The 15,249-nt window shown below is 34.2% G+C and overlaps 2 protein-coding genes across 2 annotated transcripts; both read left to right on the forward strand.

Annotated features, from left to right (window-relative positions):
• The first annotated feature begins 6,877 nt into the window (after positions 1–6,877).
• On the forward strand, positions 6,878–7,398 carry LOC113280675 (protein FAR1-RELATED SEQUENCE 8-like). Its single transcript, XM_026529271.1, has 2 exons — positions 6,878–6,901; positions 7,048–7,398. Exons 1-2 carry the CDS (start codon positions 6,878–6,880, stop codon positions 7,396–7,398), a joined length of 375 nt encoding a protein of 124 aa, XP_026385056.1.
• A 168-nt stretch (positions 7,399–7,566) lies between these two features.
• Positions 7,567–9,978, forward strand: LOC113280676 (protein FAR1-RELATED SEQUENCE 9-like). The gene is made up of 5 exons (XM_026529272.1): positions 7,567–7,720; positions 7,837–9,329; positions 9,448–9,528; positions 9,639–9,794; positions 9,883–9,978. The coding sequence occupies exons 1-5, from the start codon at positions 7,567–7,569 to the stop codon at positions 9,976–9,978; spliced, it is 1,980 nt and encodes a 659-aa protein (XP_026385057.1).
• Positions 9,979–15,249: the final 5,271 nt, after the last annotated feature.

The raw sequence follows: 15,249 nt of genomic DNA on the forward strand, positions 1-15,249 counted from the left end.
ATTGTCCTCTTTTCTTCTCTTTTCGCTTTTCGCTTTAAGCTTTTTCCTCTCCAAGTCCTTAGTTTTCACTTTGAACCTGCAAAATAAAGACAAAAAGAAACGTAAAAAGGAACAAACAATTCTAAAAAAAATAAATAATAAACCTAAAAAAATAAATAAAAAAAAATCAATCTATATGCAAGTCCGCGTCGGCGGCGCCATTTTGTTGTAGTAATAATATTGCGATAAATAGGGGTTTCGTTGCTCGGACTTGAATAGATTTTTAAAACAAAAAAATGTACAAAAATTGTCACTGGGTCAAGAGTTACTAGGACTCAAGATTCCACCATAATCATGCATATAACTAATATATTTTTTCCAAACAATTTTAGCTCAAATATTAAGGACTCTCATTCTTGCCAAGGTAGATTTTTAGAATATTAATTGTATAACACTAGCATGACGCATCAAAAGCACTACGACCAAGCATACACCATCTTATGATATCACAACCAATTAAGAAAAATCATAAAAACAATTAATAAAAATGCAAGAAGTCATAAAAAGAATTAATTATAAATTTATATGCGTGAAATATGGCTTCCTCAATCATCCCAGTATTGGGGTTTAGCTACTCACCATGAAAACACACTAAAATAAATATAATTATAGCTCAAATGGTATTTTTATTGAAGACAAACTAATAATAATGAATCTGCATCGATTAAGCAGCGTTACAGAAGTTACAGTTACAATATGTTGCGAATTCAAATAAGAGTGCCAAATGAACTGTTGCGAATATGAATAAGCGTGCCAAACGAACTGTTGCGAGAACTGTTGATAAACGACAATTCTCTGGTTTTTACGCGTCTTCTTCTTTTCTTCTTCTTCTCTGCAGCAGCAGAGAAGTTTTCTCTGCGCTCAGTTCTTCTTCCCCAGCCTCTCGATACTCTTCTCTGCTCTCAGGCAACTCTATTTATACTCGTAGCACTTCAAAAAATCTTCGTAATCACTCCTCAAAATTCTTTTATTCGGCAGTAAAGAAAAATATTCTGTGAATATTTTCTTTTTATTTTCTTCCCTTGCACGCGTTTGTTGTTGCTCAACTCACGCAAAACTCGTGATAAACAAGTCCCAGAATGAGTCAAACACGTTGTAGCCTCATGTAATCCCAAAAATATCGTAGAAAATATCTCCCACACACGGCTTGCTCTGTTTTCTCCAAACTTGGTGAAATATTCGTATCCAGCTCATTCGAATCGAAACCATCGACCATACCATACCTGTTTGGTCCAAACAAACAAACCCAAAGAGTTTCAGCCATTGAATCACCTTATAACACGATCAAAATTCCAACCCTAAATTTGTTCTTCTAATAACAAAAGTTTCCCGCCAATTTCATTTTTTCAAACGACGAAGAAGGGTGCCCCAAATCCAAATGTTGGGCGCCTTTAGCAGCTAGGGGTGTCCAAGGGTGCTCTTATCCAAATGATGGGTGCCTTTATCAATTTTTCTTGGGGGTGTCTTCAACGATTTTTTCTGAGGCGTTTTCCGCACTTTTTCGGGGTTCCTCCGGTACATTTCAACGGTGCTCCGAACGCCGCATTTTTTAGCCAATTTCTCCACAAAACTTTATTTTTCCAAAAACACCTATAAATAAATAAAACACCATAATAAGTACAAAAGTGGGAACTAACAATATATACAAATGAGCTATATTAGACACATAAATGCGTCTATCAGCTGGCATAAAAACATAATCAGATTTTACAGACTTTCTAGAAGATAAATTATTGCACATTTTCCAAAAAAAATCTTAGGGAGTTTTTCTATATACAAAGACCTCATCCTTGGACCCCATTTTCTCCAAAATTTCTCAATCTATTCCCTCTCACTCCATATACTCCACAACTACTCATTTCATACCTCCACAATGGCATCATTTGATTCAAATGAAGATTTGACAATCACCAAAGCTTGGTATGCGGAAACTCGAGTTAGAAGGCAGTCCTCCGTAAGGGTGGATGTCGAAACCTTTTGGGCTAAGGTATACAACAAATATAGACAAGAGTTTTGGAATCCTAATGGAAGAAGTGTTCAACAAATTCATGATAGGCACCTAGTGATCGAAAATGCGATACTTTATTATTTAGCTATCCAAAAACCGATTTTTAACGCTACCCACTTTAACTTTTCCATTGAACAATTTGTAAGTATTTTTGTGGTTTATTTTACGTGACCACTAACAAATTAAGTTTGTGTTTTTTTTTTGTATCATGAAGTCGTCAAAGCGCGCTACTTGGAGGAAAAGGGGAAAACATTCGCATTCGATGCAAGCTATAAATTCATGGTATCCAAAATCCCGGAGTATGCCCCGGAGATGATGGAGTGTGTATCTTCGTTGAATTCCTCCGACGAAGATTGATGGTTTTAGAAGTTTTTGTGTAGGTTTTGTGGGTAGATCTCTATGTAAACCCTCAAGAGACTATAACTCGTACACTAGGATCGCCTAGGGTTTTAAAGGCTTGATGCATGTACTAAATGCATCCCACAATAATGAAATGAATGAAAAAGAATTTCTTATGAAAGACAACAAACGACTTATATATGTCAAGTAAAAACCCCGATTGCTACAATCGGATTCTACATATGCCAACGTCAACAGATTGTTGAAGTCCTCTGTTAATTTTGGAACATCAACCCAGAATCGGTTTATAAGTGCATTAACGTAAACCGATTCTGGGTACTGTTTACAAAAAAAAAATCAAAAAATTTAAGTTATTTGATGTTTCTTTGGGATTTCTGACGAATGATGACAAAGATCTGAAACCTGCTGATATTCTTGTGCTTAACTGGGAAGACGGAAAGGATGTTTGTATGGATGTCACTGGTGTTTCGCCCTTCGCAGGTGATGGAATTCGCTCTTTCGTCCCAGGGAAAGCTATATCTAATGCGGTTTCACGTAAACACTCTAAATACTTGGACAAGTGTATTTCACATGGCCATGGATTGAGTGTTTTGGCTTTCTCTACTCTAGGAGAGTTGGGTGAGGATACTTTGTGTTTTTTCAAGCGCCTGAAGAATTGTTTAGTTAGTAACGACGCTAGTAGTGGTTTTGGTAGCTTTATTTTTCATAGATTAGGCGTTGCTATTCAAAAAGGTGTTGGAGCCCAGCTTGTTGCTAGGTTACCAACCAAAAGCTTTGTATAATGATTTTAAATATATTTGATGTTTTGAAGAACTCTTTAACATTAGTTGATCTCACATCTAAAACATAATTAACACCTAATATAATTAATTAGTGCTAATTAAACAAGAATAAATTAGGTACTTAAGTAATTGTTGGATAAGGAGTGATGTGAAAGTTATTTCTAATGACCTTTTTTGTCATCGTGGGGCCCATTTAAGTCGAATGGACCTAATTTAGCAAGGTATAAAATAACTATTTTTTTTAAGTATGTCAGTGCTAATGCCTGATGACTCAACGGAATGGGTCAACCTTCATTATGGCTAACTGCGGGTTAAGGTTGGGTTGTGAGTCTTTTATTCTCTGGAAGCTTTCATTTTCCGTTGTGATTGACTGTTTCGTGGTAATTTTTTATTACACGCTAAGGCAGACTTCAAAAGTAAAACAAGTAGATAATATGAAGAATCGCCAAAAGATCTATAAACTAAATCATTGAACAAACTGGTCGTCTTAAACTAAACTAAACCGAACTAATCGTTCTCTTAATAAAGATAGGGTATTCCGCATATTATTATTTAAGAATTAAGATATAGCTTTTTAATGTGGAAATTTCAGAGGAACCTAAATTTAGTTCCTCTCTTTTTCAAAAACTCGTCATTAAAATTATATATATATGTAGCCCAGAAAACAATATCTACGATCAAAATTAGTAGCTCACATTGAATTTAAAGTTTTCACATTTTATTTTGGACTAAATTAACCTTAATTAGTTATGAATTATTAATATAAAAAATTTAAAAATTAAAAATTTGGTACATATTTTTCTCCAATTAAGTCGCCAATTAAGATTACTCCCATGTTGCTTATAAAAAAAGAAAAAACAAGATTACTCCCATAACTTTCGGCTAGCTGAAGTTATTCTCATTAATTGGTAAATTTAAAGATCATGCTACCACTTTCTTTCTTTTTTCTCACGTGAGATTCGTCTTTAGCTAGGGCACCCTCCTCGCCAATCACTTTCTCTTCCTCATTAGATTTCTTATAGTCTGTAACTTAAGAAATAAATTTATGATTACAACAAACCCGGTGATTAGATAACACCTTCTTTTAACTCTTTGTATTCTTATTTTCTTCTTTATCAAACTAAAATCTGCCATTGTTCGACCTTTTCCTAAATTCTTAGTAAATCACCATCGTGCACAAAGTGTTAGGAAATCACTTCTATGTTTTAACCAAACCGAGCTCTTTCCATTGCAATAGATTTTGATTCAAAGTTCATGTACTTTCCATTATTTTATTAGGATCAAAATCATACACACAAAACAATAGTTGGATAAAGCTACGGGATCCATGAATCTTGGTGTTAACACAATACGGTGTTATGTTATAGTTCCATATTTTGATCTTCCGCTATAGTAGCAGGATACTTTTAACCTTCTTCTAGAGATGGTCATTGTGATTACATACTGCCATATCAATCTACTTTAGACTTTTCATATGTTTTGTTATTCGATTTTCGATACATATAATTTCTTTCGTTGTCTTGGAAAAAATCGGTGATAATTGATAATTACAATCTCCACGAATTGTGTTTAGACCGACTGGTCATTACTAGTGAAAACATAAATTTTTACCAATTCGCATGAAGGAAAATTGAAAATTTCACAAATTATATTTGCGAAAATTGGAGTTATCACCAATCTCATATGACGCTGGAGGAGAAAATTGAATTTTCAACAATCAAGATTGTGAAAACTGGAATTTTAAGTCCGATTTTTCTAATTAGGTCACTTTAGTACGAATGAAAACAAATATTTTCATCAATCTTGCACGACGAAAAATTCAAATCGCCTTGGCGAAAATTGGAATTATCACCAATCTCATATGACACTAGCATAAAAAATTGTTATTATTAGTGAAAATTAAAAATTTCCAAATTTAATAATTATAATAATAATCACACATTTTACCTTATGAAACTGATTTTTAGCAATCTCGCATGGCATTGTTATTTGTCAAAAAATGAAATTCGCATCATATTACTATCTTTTTGGGAAATAAACAAAGAGGTGCAAATAACCAATTTTGAGGAGAAATCAAATCAGTTATTTAGAAGATTTGAATTACTAACCGTTTTTTGTTTTCAAAACAGAAATTAATTGGATAACTAATTTTTACGGAGAAAAATAAGGAAAAACGAGTTAATTTAGGGATTAGAGTTTATGATAACCGTTTTCTTTTTTAAATATAATTAATTTACTTATTAGGTAAAAGGTTATTTTTGTAAACAATTCATATTATATATAATTATGAGTTTGTTATATAAGGATCTTAATGAAGGGTTTCTGATATACCAAAAAATCAAATTGGGAATGATTTTTTGAAATATTTTTTTTTTTTGAAAATGACTAAGTTTTGATCGCCAGACACGTCACTAGGAAAAATCGCACACTAAAAAACCGCCTCTTAGCGGCTCGCGTACGTGATAGGATGTGCATCAATCCAAACAAACGAGTTGCAAATGCTAGTTTCGTTTTGGCAACATGGCGACTGGTGAGATTGAAGGGACTCATCCGGACACAATTTGTTGAAATGAGGTTATACCTGGTTAAAGTTGAAAAATACAATGTCCTACATACATGTCAGTTTGTTGTCTTACTCTTGTTTGCACGGCGGGAGCACATAGAACCCTCCAAAACAAGGTCTCGTCTTGCGGCGTGGGTCCAGTATGACTACGGAGCCAACCTTTCGCCACAACTTTCATCGGTTTACACTTCAACGTATATCAAGATTAGGACATTTCAGTGTTGAGAAAACATGGAAACGAAACCAAATGGGACGGCCATGCAAGCCATGCTTTCTCGAATGTATTTTAGGCTCCAGGCTAACAGTCGAAACATTCGACACCCTTGTTTCACATTACCACATATTTTGGAATTTATTTATTACTCTCTCCGTCCTAAATTATTAGTCCGCTTTGACTAAGTCAAGATATTAAGGAGACCGGAAGAGTTTACAAAACTATCCCACTGAATGATATATTATTACTAAAATTAAAAGGAGTACATGGAGTATGTAAGAAAAATACATTGGTAATTATAATATTTATAGAAATGTCTAAACAGAAGATAAAAATAAAAATCTTTATGGATTGATATAATAGATTTGTTTCATATTGAGAAAGATATCATTTAATATTTAGATTGGTGATATTTAAAATAATTTTTTAATTATAAAAATGTGAAGGATATATTTGAGAGTTTGACTAAAAAATATGACTATAAACAGAAGTTGGACAGTATTTTAGGACAGACGAAAATAGAATAGAGGACGAAAATTTTAGGACAGAGGGAGTATTTATTTTATTTATAAGAGGGATTAAATATAGCTTTCCGTTAGAATTCTATTATTAGGACTGCAGTAGGAGGCTCCGGATCCTCTACACCCAAAATCCTCTACAACTGTGCACCTACCAATAAGGGAACGCCATGTGTTTGCGTTTAAACATACCAAAATCATACGTTTTTAGTATATTAAAGTTGTTGAAATTGAAATATTTTTACGGAGATAAAAAAGGAAAATATTTATCATTCTTCAATTATCTTCCTGTACAGTCTAACTGACCTTATTAATATTTTTTTTTTGACGAACACTATTGAGACTGTTCAACATTTTCAGTTTATGATTGTTCTGTTTTGGTTCTAAATACATATGGAGCCTCCACCTCCTCTAGAGGTACTGTTCTCCATCTTACTTAATTTTGTCAGTCCAATTAAATTAATTATTTACATCTTATTGTTTCATACTTGATAACCTTCTTATTTTTCCTTTTTCTTTTGATTGTAGAACTTGTTTTCTGAATGCCACCGTGCTGGTCTCAGATACGTCGTAGATTAGATTTTAATAGAGACATAGATCTAAATTTGTCTGCACCTGAAGAATGCTACGACGATGAAAAGACTAATCCTGTGAGTTTTAGTAAACGTGTTGATTTTGTTCACTCTAAAATACTTAAGGAACTTATTTCGGAAATTGGTATGGAATTTGAGACAAAGGATGAAGCATTTAAGTTTTACAATACATATGCGTACAATTTTGGTTTCAGTGTCAGAAGAAGTACATCACATTCTTTCAATAATGGCAAGCTAAAAGACAAGCTTTATGTCTGTTCGGCTCAAGGTACGCGTGTCAAAGATAAGCGTGATGTTAACGTTAAAAAGCATCGGGCATAGACCAGATTTGAATGCTTAGCTAGGATGAAAATTAGTTTTACACAAACAAGTAAGTATGCGATTGTCGATTTTTATGCATATCATACGCATATCACCACAACTCCTAGCAAATCCCACTTATTTAGATCTCAGAGGCGTTTGAGTACTGCTATTATAACACAAGCTGATATGGCTGATGCATCAGGAATTTCTCCTAAAGAAACTATGGAATTTTTAAGTAGACAATCCGGTGGTCGTCAAAATGTTGGAATTATACCCATGGATTATAAAAATTATCTACGTTCTAAGCGGACGAGGAGAATGGAAACAGGGGATACAGGCGGTGTGTTAGAATATCTACAAAAAATGAAACCAAATGATCCTAATTTTTTTCTGCTCAAGTAGATGAGGATGATTTGATTACAAATATTTTTTGGGCTGACTCGAGAATGATTGTAGATTATGATTATTTTGGTGATGTGGTAAGTTTCGACACCACGCACAGAAAAAACAAAGACGGAAGACCATTTGCCATGTTTGTTGGAGTAAATAATCACAGACAAACTATTATTTTTGGTGCTGCATTATTATATGATGAGACTGCAGAAACTTTCATGTGGTTGTTCGATACTTTCGCCGAAACTATGTTTGGGAAGAAGCCAAAAAGTATTTTCACCGACCAAGATGCAGCAATGGCTAAAGCATTAGCTTCACAATGGCCAGAATCGTGTCATCGGTTATGTATTTGGCACATGTTTCAAAATGCTGCCAAACATCTTAGCCATGAGTTTCATAAATTTAATGACTTCACGAAGGATTTCACCAAATGTGTATACGATTATGAGGACGAAGTTGAATTTACTGATGCTTGGAAGAACATGCTCGCAAAATATAATCTCCAGAATAATGATTGGTTAGAAGGATTATTTAGTTTAAGAGAAAAATGGGCATTGGTATATGGGCGAGACACTTTTTGCGCAGAAATGACCATTACCCAACGCAGTGAAAGTATGAACAGTGTGTTAAAAAAATATATTAGTTACAAGTATGATTTAGTGCTATTTTTTGAGCATTTTGAAAGAATGGTTGACGCTCGTCGTTATCATGAATTAACAATGGACTTCAAAGCAAGTCAAAGTTACCCTGCAATGACACTTCCAGTGAAGATTTTGAAACATGCTGCGGCCATATATACACCGGCGGTGTTTGAATTATTTCAGAAGGAATTATGTCGAGCTCATGATTGTGCTGTGACCATTATTAGTGAAAGTGACACTATGAGTAAATATGCAATTACTCCTCATGGAAAAGAGTATCATCGAACTGTTATCTTTGATTCACTTGATAACAATGTTTCATGTAGTTGCAGGAAATTTGAATTTGCTGGATACTTATGTTCACATGCTCTGAAGGTTCTCTCTGAAAAGAATATCAAGATCATTCCTACTCAATACATATTGAAGAGATGGACAAAGGATGTCAAATCTGGGAGTATAACGGGTGGTTCGAATTCAGTGGGCACAAATGATAGAAAAGTAGATACGGTTAGGCTCTACAGAGAGTTATGTAGGTTACATATTCAACTAGCAACACGGGCTTCAGAATCTGAAGAAGCACACAAAATTGCTTTGTTGGCTCTCAGTAATACGTTGAAAGAGGTCGATGCGAAATTGAGGGGACTAAAAGTTCAAGAAGATTTAGAAAACCAAAACATCTCGCCAGCAATTGACAAAGAAATTAATCTCAATGCATCATTTAATGTTGATAATTATAATGTTAGAGTAATTAAGATCCGGACGAAAACAACAATTGATACTAGCTCTGTAAGACCCAAGAATGTTTTGGAAAAAGCTGTAAATTCAAAAAAGAAGCGGATTAGTAAGACCATGGAATCTCAAAGCAATGAAGAAATAGTACCAGCTTTTGATTTCCAAAGCCAAATGATGTCGCAAGTCTTTCAGATATTTAATTTTTACTCTTATCTATTAGTTATTCCTTATACTGCACATGTACAAAAAATGTTTGGTTATTTTATCATCAGTATAAATAGGTCACTTGTTCAAAATTTAGGTACCCAATGCTTTAGTGAGAAGCATAAGTATGGCTAGTACTGACACAGTACCAGCACCAAGACCTCCATATGTTATGCCGGCAATACTGTTGAAGCAAATATCAGTCATTATTTCTATGATTGCATTAATTTTCTAAATGCTAGCACATTAAGAATTAACACTTGGTTGGTTATGAATGATATGTGATAGCAATACCATACTGGTGGCTATGTTCCTTTTAGCGGTTATCAACAGCGCCCAAATCTTAGCAGTTATCAACAACGCCCAAATTTTAGCAGTTATCAACAGCGCCCAATTCTTGGCGGTTATCAACAATGCCCAAACGCACTAGTTGGAGTCTTACAGGTAGTTAGCTGATATTTTTCTTTCAATTTTTTTTCTTTTAAGTTGAAAAAAACATAAATTTGATTTTGTTATGTTATGTGTACTCTAGGAACATACACAATTACAAGGTGGGCAACATTTATATAACTCACATCCTCAAGATTACGCATGGGGGTTACACTATGGACGAATTTCAGGAGAATAGAGAAGACTATTTCAGTATCTGCACATTAGGATTGTCGCCATACCAAACGCCAGTGATGCTGATAGTTGCGACGTACACAAGAAATCCGGACCTGCTGCTTAAGCATGGACATGAACTATTCCATTTTCTATCATTAAAATGAAGTATTCTTTTGTGATTCGCTGATGGTTGCGACGTACACAAGAAATCCGGACCTGCTGCTTAAGCATGGACATGAACTATTCCATTTTCTATCATTAAAATGAAGTATTCTTTTGTGATTCATTGTAAACATTAAATCTTTAGCATTCAGGTTTGAAAACATGTTTTAAGATGAACAACAATTGTGACTTCAGAGATTTTTGGCCCGTGCACAAAAAAAAAAGATTAACCACCAAACACAAAAATTAGTTAGCTTAAGGACTACGGGATAAGTGAAAAGAGATAATTGAAGGATGATAAATATTTTCCTTTTTTATCTCCGTGAAAATATTTCAATTTCAACAACTTTAATATACTAAAAACGTATGATTTTGGTATGTTTAAACGCAAACACATGGCGTTCCCTTATTGGTAGGTGCACAGTTGTAGAGGATTTTGGGTGTAGAGGATCCGGAGCCGTAGCTTTTGGGAGCTTTAATATGATAGTTATTAATTAAATGTAAACATGGTGGGACGTAAGTAATATAAAAGTTCAAAAACATATTTAACTTATTACCTTTTGATCTTTTTATTAATTAATTAATCTAATCAAAAGAAAAAAAAATCGTCGATTTCTTCTTCTTATCTTCTTCTTCTCTAATTTTTTTCTTCTTCTTCTTTTTCTTCTTTTTTTTTTCTCGTTTGAGACGATTAATTATTGATTAAGAAAAATCATCGTCGATTAAATTCATTATAAAGACAAAAGCAAATGCAGGATCGTCGAAACAACCTCTTCGTGAATCAGATAAATTAAATTCTGAAGGTGAAGATGAAACTGAAAATCAAGAAGAAGTGAATGAAGGAGATGAAAAAGCCTCCAAGACTCCTTATATGACTGCAATAAGGTAGAAAAATCCACTATTTATTTAAGCGTTTGAATGATTATTCAATTGGTTTTGAAAAAATTAGGTCCGAAAAAACAGTTTCTGAAATTGTTTACGGCTAGGAGTTCTTGTTTTCCCAGCCGTAAGTACTGTTAACTGGTTGGGAATACTAAGAACTCCCAGCCGTAACATTGGTTATACGGACGGGAAATGAAAAATCTTAGCCGCAACAAATTGTTTACGACTAGGTTATTCGGCGGTATCTTCTTCTGTGTTTGAAATTCAATTCAGCGGTAATGTTTACGTCTAGGTTGTTCCTATCCGGAATTTGATTTCCAAGCCGTATTTATGATTTCCTAGCCGTTATAGATTTTACGGCATGGTCGATTTCCCTTAGTCCCATCCGTAATGCTTACAGATATGTTATTCATCGTCGTGTCTTCTTCTGTGTTTGATAATTTATCCAAAGGTAGTGGTTACGGCTAGGTTGTTCCTATATGTAATGTGAGAAATCAAGCCATAAATATTATTTCCTAGCCACTTTTAGTGATACGTCTCGGTCGATTGCTCAAGGTCCCCTCCGTAAACTAGGTTGCATCTGGGACTGTCTATTTTTCCTAGTCGTTTTTTTTTGTGTCACGGCTTGGTTGTGTCCATATTTCTCAACCGTATTTACTTATTTTCTTTTGTTTTTTGGTATTGTTTGTATTGACATGCAATAAACTGAAAACCGGGGGTCTAACAACCACACCCAACAATTCGTTTGGCAATTTGAGAGGACTTACTCCAATACACTTTCTAGAGAATCAACTAAATAGTCAGACTCAATATAGAGTAAAATATATCAAAGAGTTTAATATCTCTAGTTCATAATGTAATCAACAAATCAAACAGAAATTCGCAAGACTGATTATTATGTGAACAACATGAACGGTACCAAAGACCAATGTTCGAGTGTCAATCAATTTAAATCAACAACCAAAGGTTGGATATTCTAATTGATTGATCTTAACGCACACCCTGTGATATTTCAATTATATAACAAAATATAATGCGGAAATAAAATAACACAGAGACCATAATTTTGTCAACGAGGAAAACGCAAATGCAAAACAACACCGGGACCTAGTACAGATTGAACACCACACTGTATTAAGACGCTATAGAATCTAATCTACTACAAATTAACTTCAGAATGGACTGTAGTTGGACCCTAATCAATATCACACTAATTCAAGGTACAGTTGCGGTCGTTACGTCTATGATCCCAGCTGGATACTACGCACTTGATCCCCTTAGCTGATTCACCCACAACCAAGAGTTTCTACGACCCAATGTCGAAGACTTGATAAAAAAATATGTCTCACACAGAAAAGCCTATAGGATTGAAAAAATTTGTCTCCCACATAAATACCCAAGAGTTTTTGTTTTGTCTTTTGATAAATCAAGGTAAGCATGAACCAATTAATAAATCGGACTTATATTCCCGAAGAACAACCTAGTATTATCAATCACCTCACAATAATCTTAATCGACTAGCGAAACAAGATATTGTGGAATCACAAACGATGAGATGAAGATGTTTGTGATTACTTTTATCTTTCCTATCGGAGATATTAAATCTCGAGTTAATTATTTCAATTGAACTCAATACGATAGAATCGGGCAAGATTACAAGAGAATAGTTGGGTATGTCTTCACAATCCCAATGAAGTCTTTGAAGTCGTTAATCTACAAGGTCTCGATAAGAAACTTAAGGTTAAATGAGCATCGACTCTAGTTATGCAACTAGTAAAACACAGGAGGTGAGGGGATTAGGTTTCCCAGTTGCTACAATTCTCCTTTATATAGTTTTCAAATCAGGGTTTGCAATCCAAGTTACCTTGGTAACAAAGCATTCAATATTCACCGTTAGATGAAAAACCTGATCCAAAAAAGCTAATATCTTTCAACCTTTAGATCGAACTTAGATTGTTACACACAAATGATATGTACCCTCATTTAGGTTTATGTAGGCGTACCTAAACGTGTAAACCATGTTGGCTCACATATAGTTAACCAAGGTTATCCATATGATTACTCTCATATCAACCTTATTCATCTTAACCATAAATAGTTCAAATGACTCAAATGAAACTAGTTAAAGAGTTTTTCAATTGCTATATTATCATATAATTATACAAGGACACAATAAAATCGGTTTGATTCACTCGAATCAATCATGAATATTATAGCCACGGTTTGCAAATTGCATTCCTTAATATATAAATTTTTTTATTCATGAACAACCGATTTTACAAAGTAACCCACTTAAGTATGCGTACGGGTATGCTTAATTAAGTAACCAGATTTGAGTTTGGTTTGATTTTCAAACTCAGCAGGAATTCACGGATGTGAACTTTCCGCTAGTATGTGTATGGGTACGCGTACTCTAGGTAACCAGATGAGTTGGTTTTGTTTTCCAAACTCAGCAGAAATTCATGGACGTGAACTTCCGCTAGTATGCGTACGGGTACGCAGACTTACTCAGTCTCCATAAACCATTTTGTACACAGACAAGTATGCATACATTTGGTTCCCGGTTTTCGATTTATACACTAATGTGCGGACACACTATGCTTATTTCAAAAGATGGTTACATTATTCCAAACTCTTTATTTCAATCATTGAAACATTCTTAGAGGATGACAATAGCCGTTTTCACACATTATTAGCATCAAAGCAATTTTCAAGATATTGAAATAATCATATCGAAATATTCCAAGTCTACACCAAATGATTGTATCACACAAACCATGTAAGATGTTACTCGGTAATTTTCTCATGATATACGATGAACTTGGTCGAAGCGAAAGATTTCCAACATATACTTCGAGAAATATGTAAGCGAGATATACTCAGCTCGAAATCTCATATGTATATATAGAAAACTATATCGCAATACGATTTAGATCTCAATATAGGAGATAAAGTAGAAATAGGCTTTCTAAGTGATAGATGAATTTAGTCTCCGCGTACCTTTTGTTGATGAAGTTCCACAAGCTCCCCTTAGTATTTCTTCGTCTTCAAATGATGAATGCTGTGAAGTACACATACGTTGTCAAAAAAATACAAACCCTTAGTCTACTAGACTTTGAATCACCATTAGCAGTACACATACGTTGTAAAATCTTCACCCATCAAAAAACGTTAGTCTTCATTCTTTAGTCTTCATCTTACCTTAAAAAATAGAGTTGAAAAACTTAATAGGATACTTAGAAATCAACACCTAATCAATTGAATCCCAAATAACTGATAAAGAAGGAATCTTCCAAATCAGAGATAACAAATACCAAAATAAAAATATTCCGACCAACAAAACACTAAATTTAATTACTTAATCCTTTAAGTTCATATGGGCACAAAAGAGAATTCTGCACTTACAGGGAAGAAAGAGAGCCCATCCATATGAAGTACGATCGCAACGATTTTCTAGAATTCTGAGATGAATCCTACAGTCATGAAATCCACATACTTACAGATGTTAAAATAACAACTAATCATGTACAGAAAACTGAGTACTATTAAGTTTACAACTACAATCTAGTTCCTTTTCATTTCAATCTTGTGTAGTAAACTCAAGACCAAGCTAAAGATGCAATCAACAAACCTAGGTAAGATTTAAGATTAAATATCTATCTTGCAGAATCTCTGAAAGAATAAGCTCATAGAAGATGAACATATATACCAGCTACATGTCTTACTAACATCCCCTAGACACCAGAATGGAGGCATCATGAAGTAACTTCAAATGCCCAGTAGCATGAAGGATCATCGATTGTGTCCTTCATGGAAAAGGCACTTTCTATCTAATAAGAAGAATTGGTATAATGACACCTGCACAACAGCTACATAATATGCAGTGCCAGAAATTCGGTGAAGCTTCACTTCAGGTTGATTTTAAGTTACAATACCAAAATCAATCCATTTAAAGGTTAAGTATATATGAACACAATTGTCATGACAATATAAAAATTTGGAACATGCATAGCTGTCTGAGACCAAGACCACCATGGAAAACATTGACACCATCATCCTGTGCAACACTATACATAAAACACAGACTCACGAAATTGTAAATCTAAATTCAGATTTCTGAATGCAGCTATTTTGCTCAAAGATAAGTTGTAAGGGCCAAGGAACTGCATCAAGTCTACAGGATAAAAGGTGTTTAGTGTTTCAAGATGTCCAGTATCCCGGAAGGGAATCTGTACGAACAAAGTAATAA

The sequence above is a fragment of the Papaver somniferum genome, chromosome 5, assembly GCF_003573695.1.
Source record: "Papaver somniferum cultivar HN1 chromosome 5, ASM357369v1, whole genome shotgun sequence".
Classification (NCBI taxonomy): Eukaryota; Viridiplantae; Streptophyta; class Magnoliopsida; order Ranunculales; family Papaveraceae; genus Papaver; species Papaver somniferum.

What these genes read in the sequence shown, in the direction of transcription:
- LOC113280675 (XM_026529271.1), top strand. Translation starts at nt 6,878, where the DNA reads ATGGAGCCTCCACCTCCTCTAGAG. An exon ending in AGCCTCCACCTCCTCTAGAG is followed by an intron (nt 6,902 to 7,047) that starts GTACTGTTCTCC and finishes TGCTGGTCTCAG; the next exon opens with ATACGTCGTAGATTAGATTT.
- LOC113280676 (XM_026529272.1), top strand. Translation starts at nt 7,567, where the DNA reads ATGGCTGATGCATCAGGAATTTCTCCTAAAGAAACTATGGAATTTTTA. An exon ending in AAAGCCAAATGATGTCGCAA is followed by an intron (nt 9,330 to 9,447) that starts GTCTTTCAGATA and finishes TTCAAAATTTAG; the next exon opens with GTACCCAATGCTTTAGTGAG. An exon ending in CACTAGTTGGAGTCTTACAG is followed by an intron (nt 9,795 to 9,882) that starts GTAGTTAGCTGA and finishes TGTGTACTCTAG; the next exon opens with GAACATACACAATTACAAGG.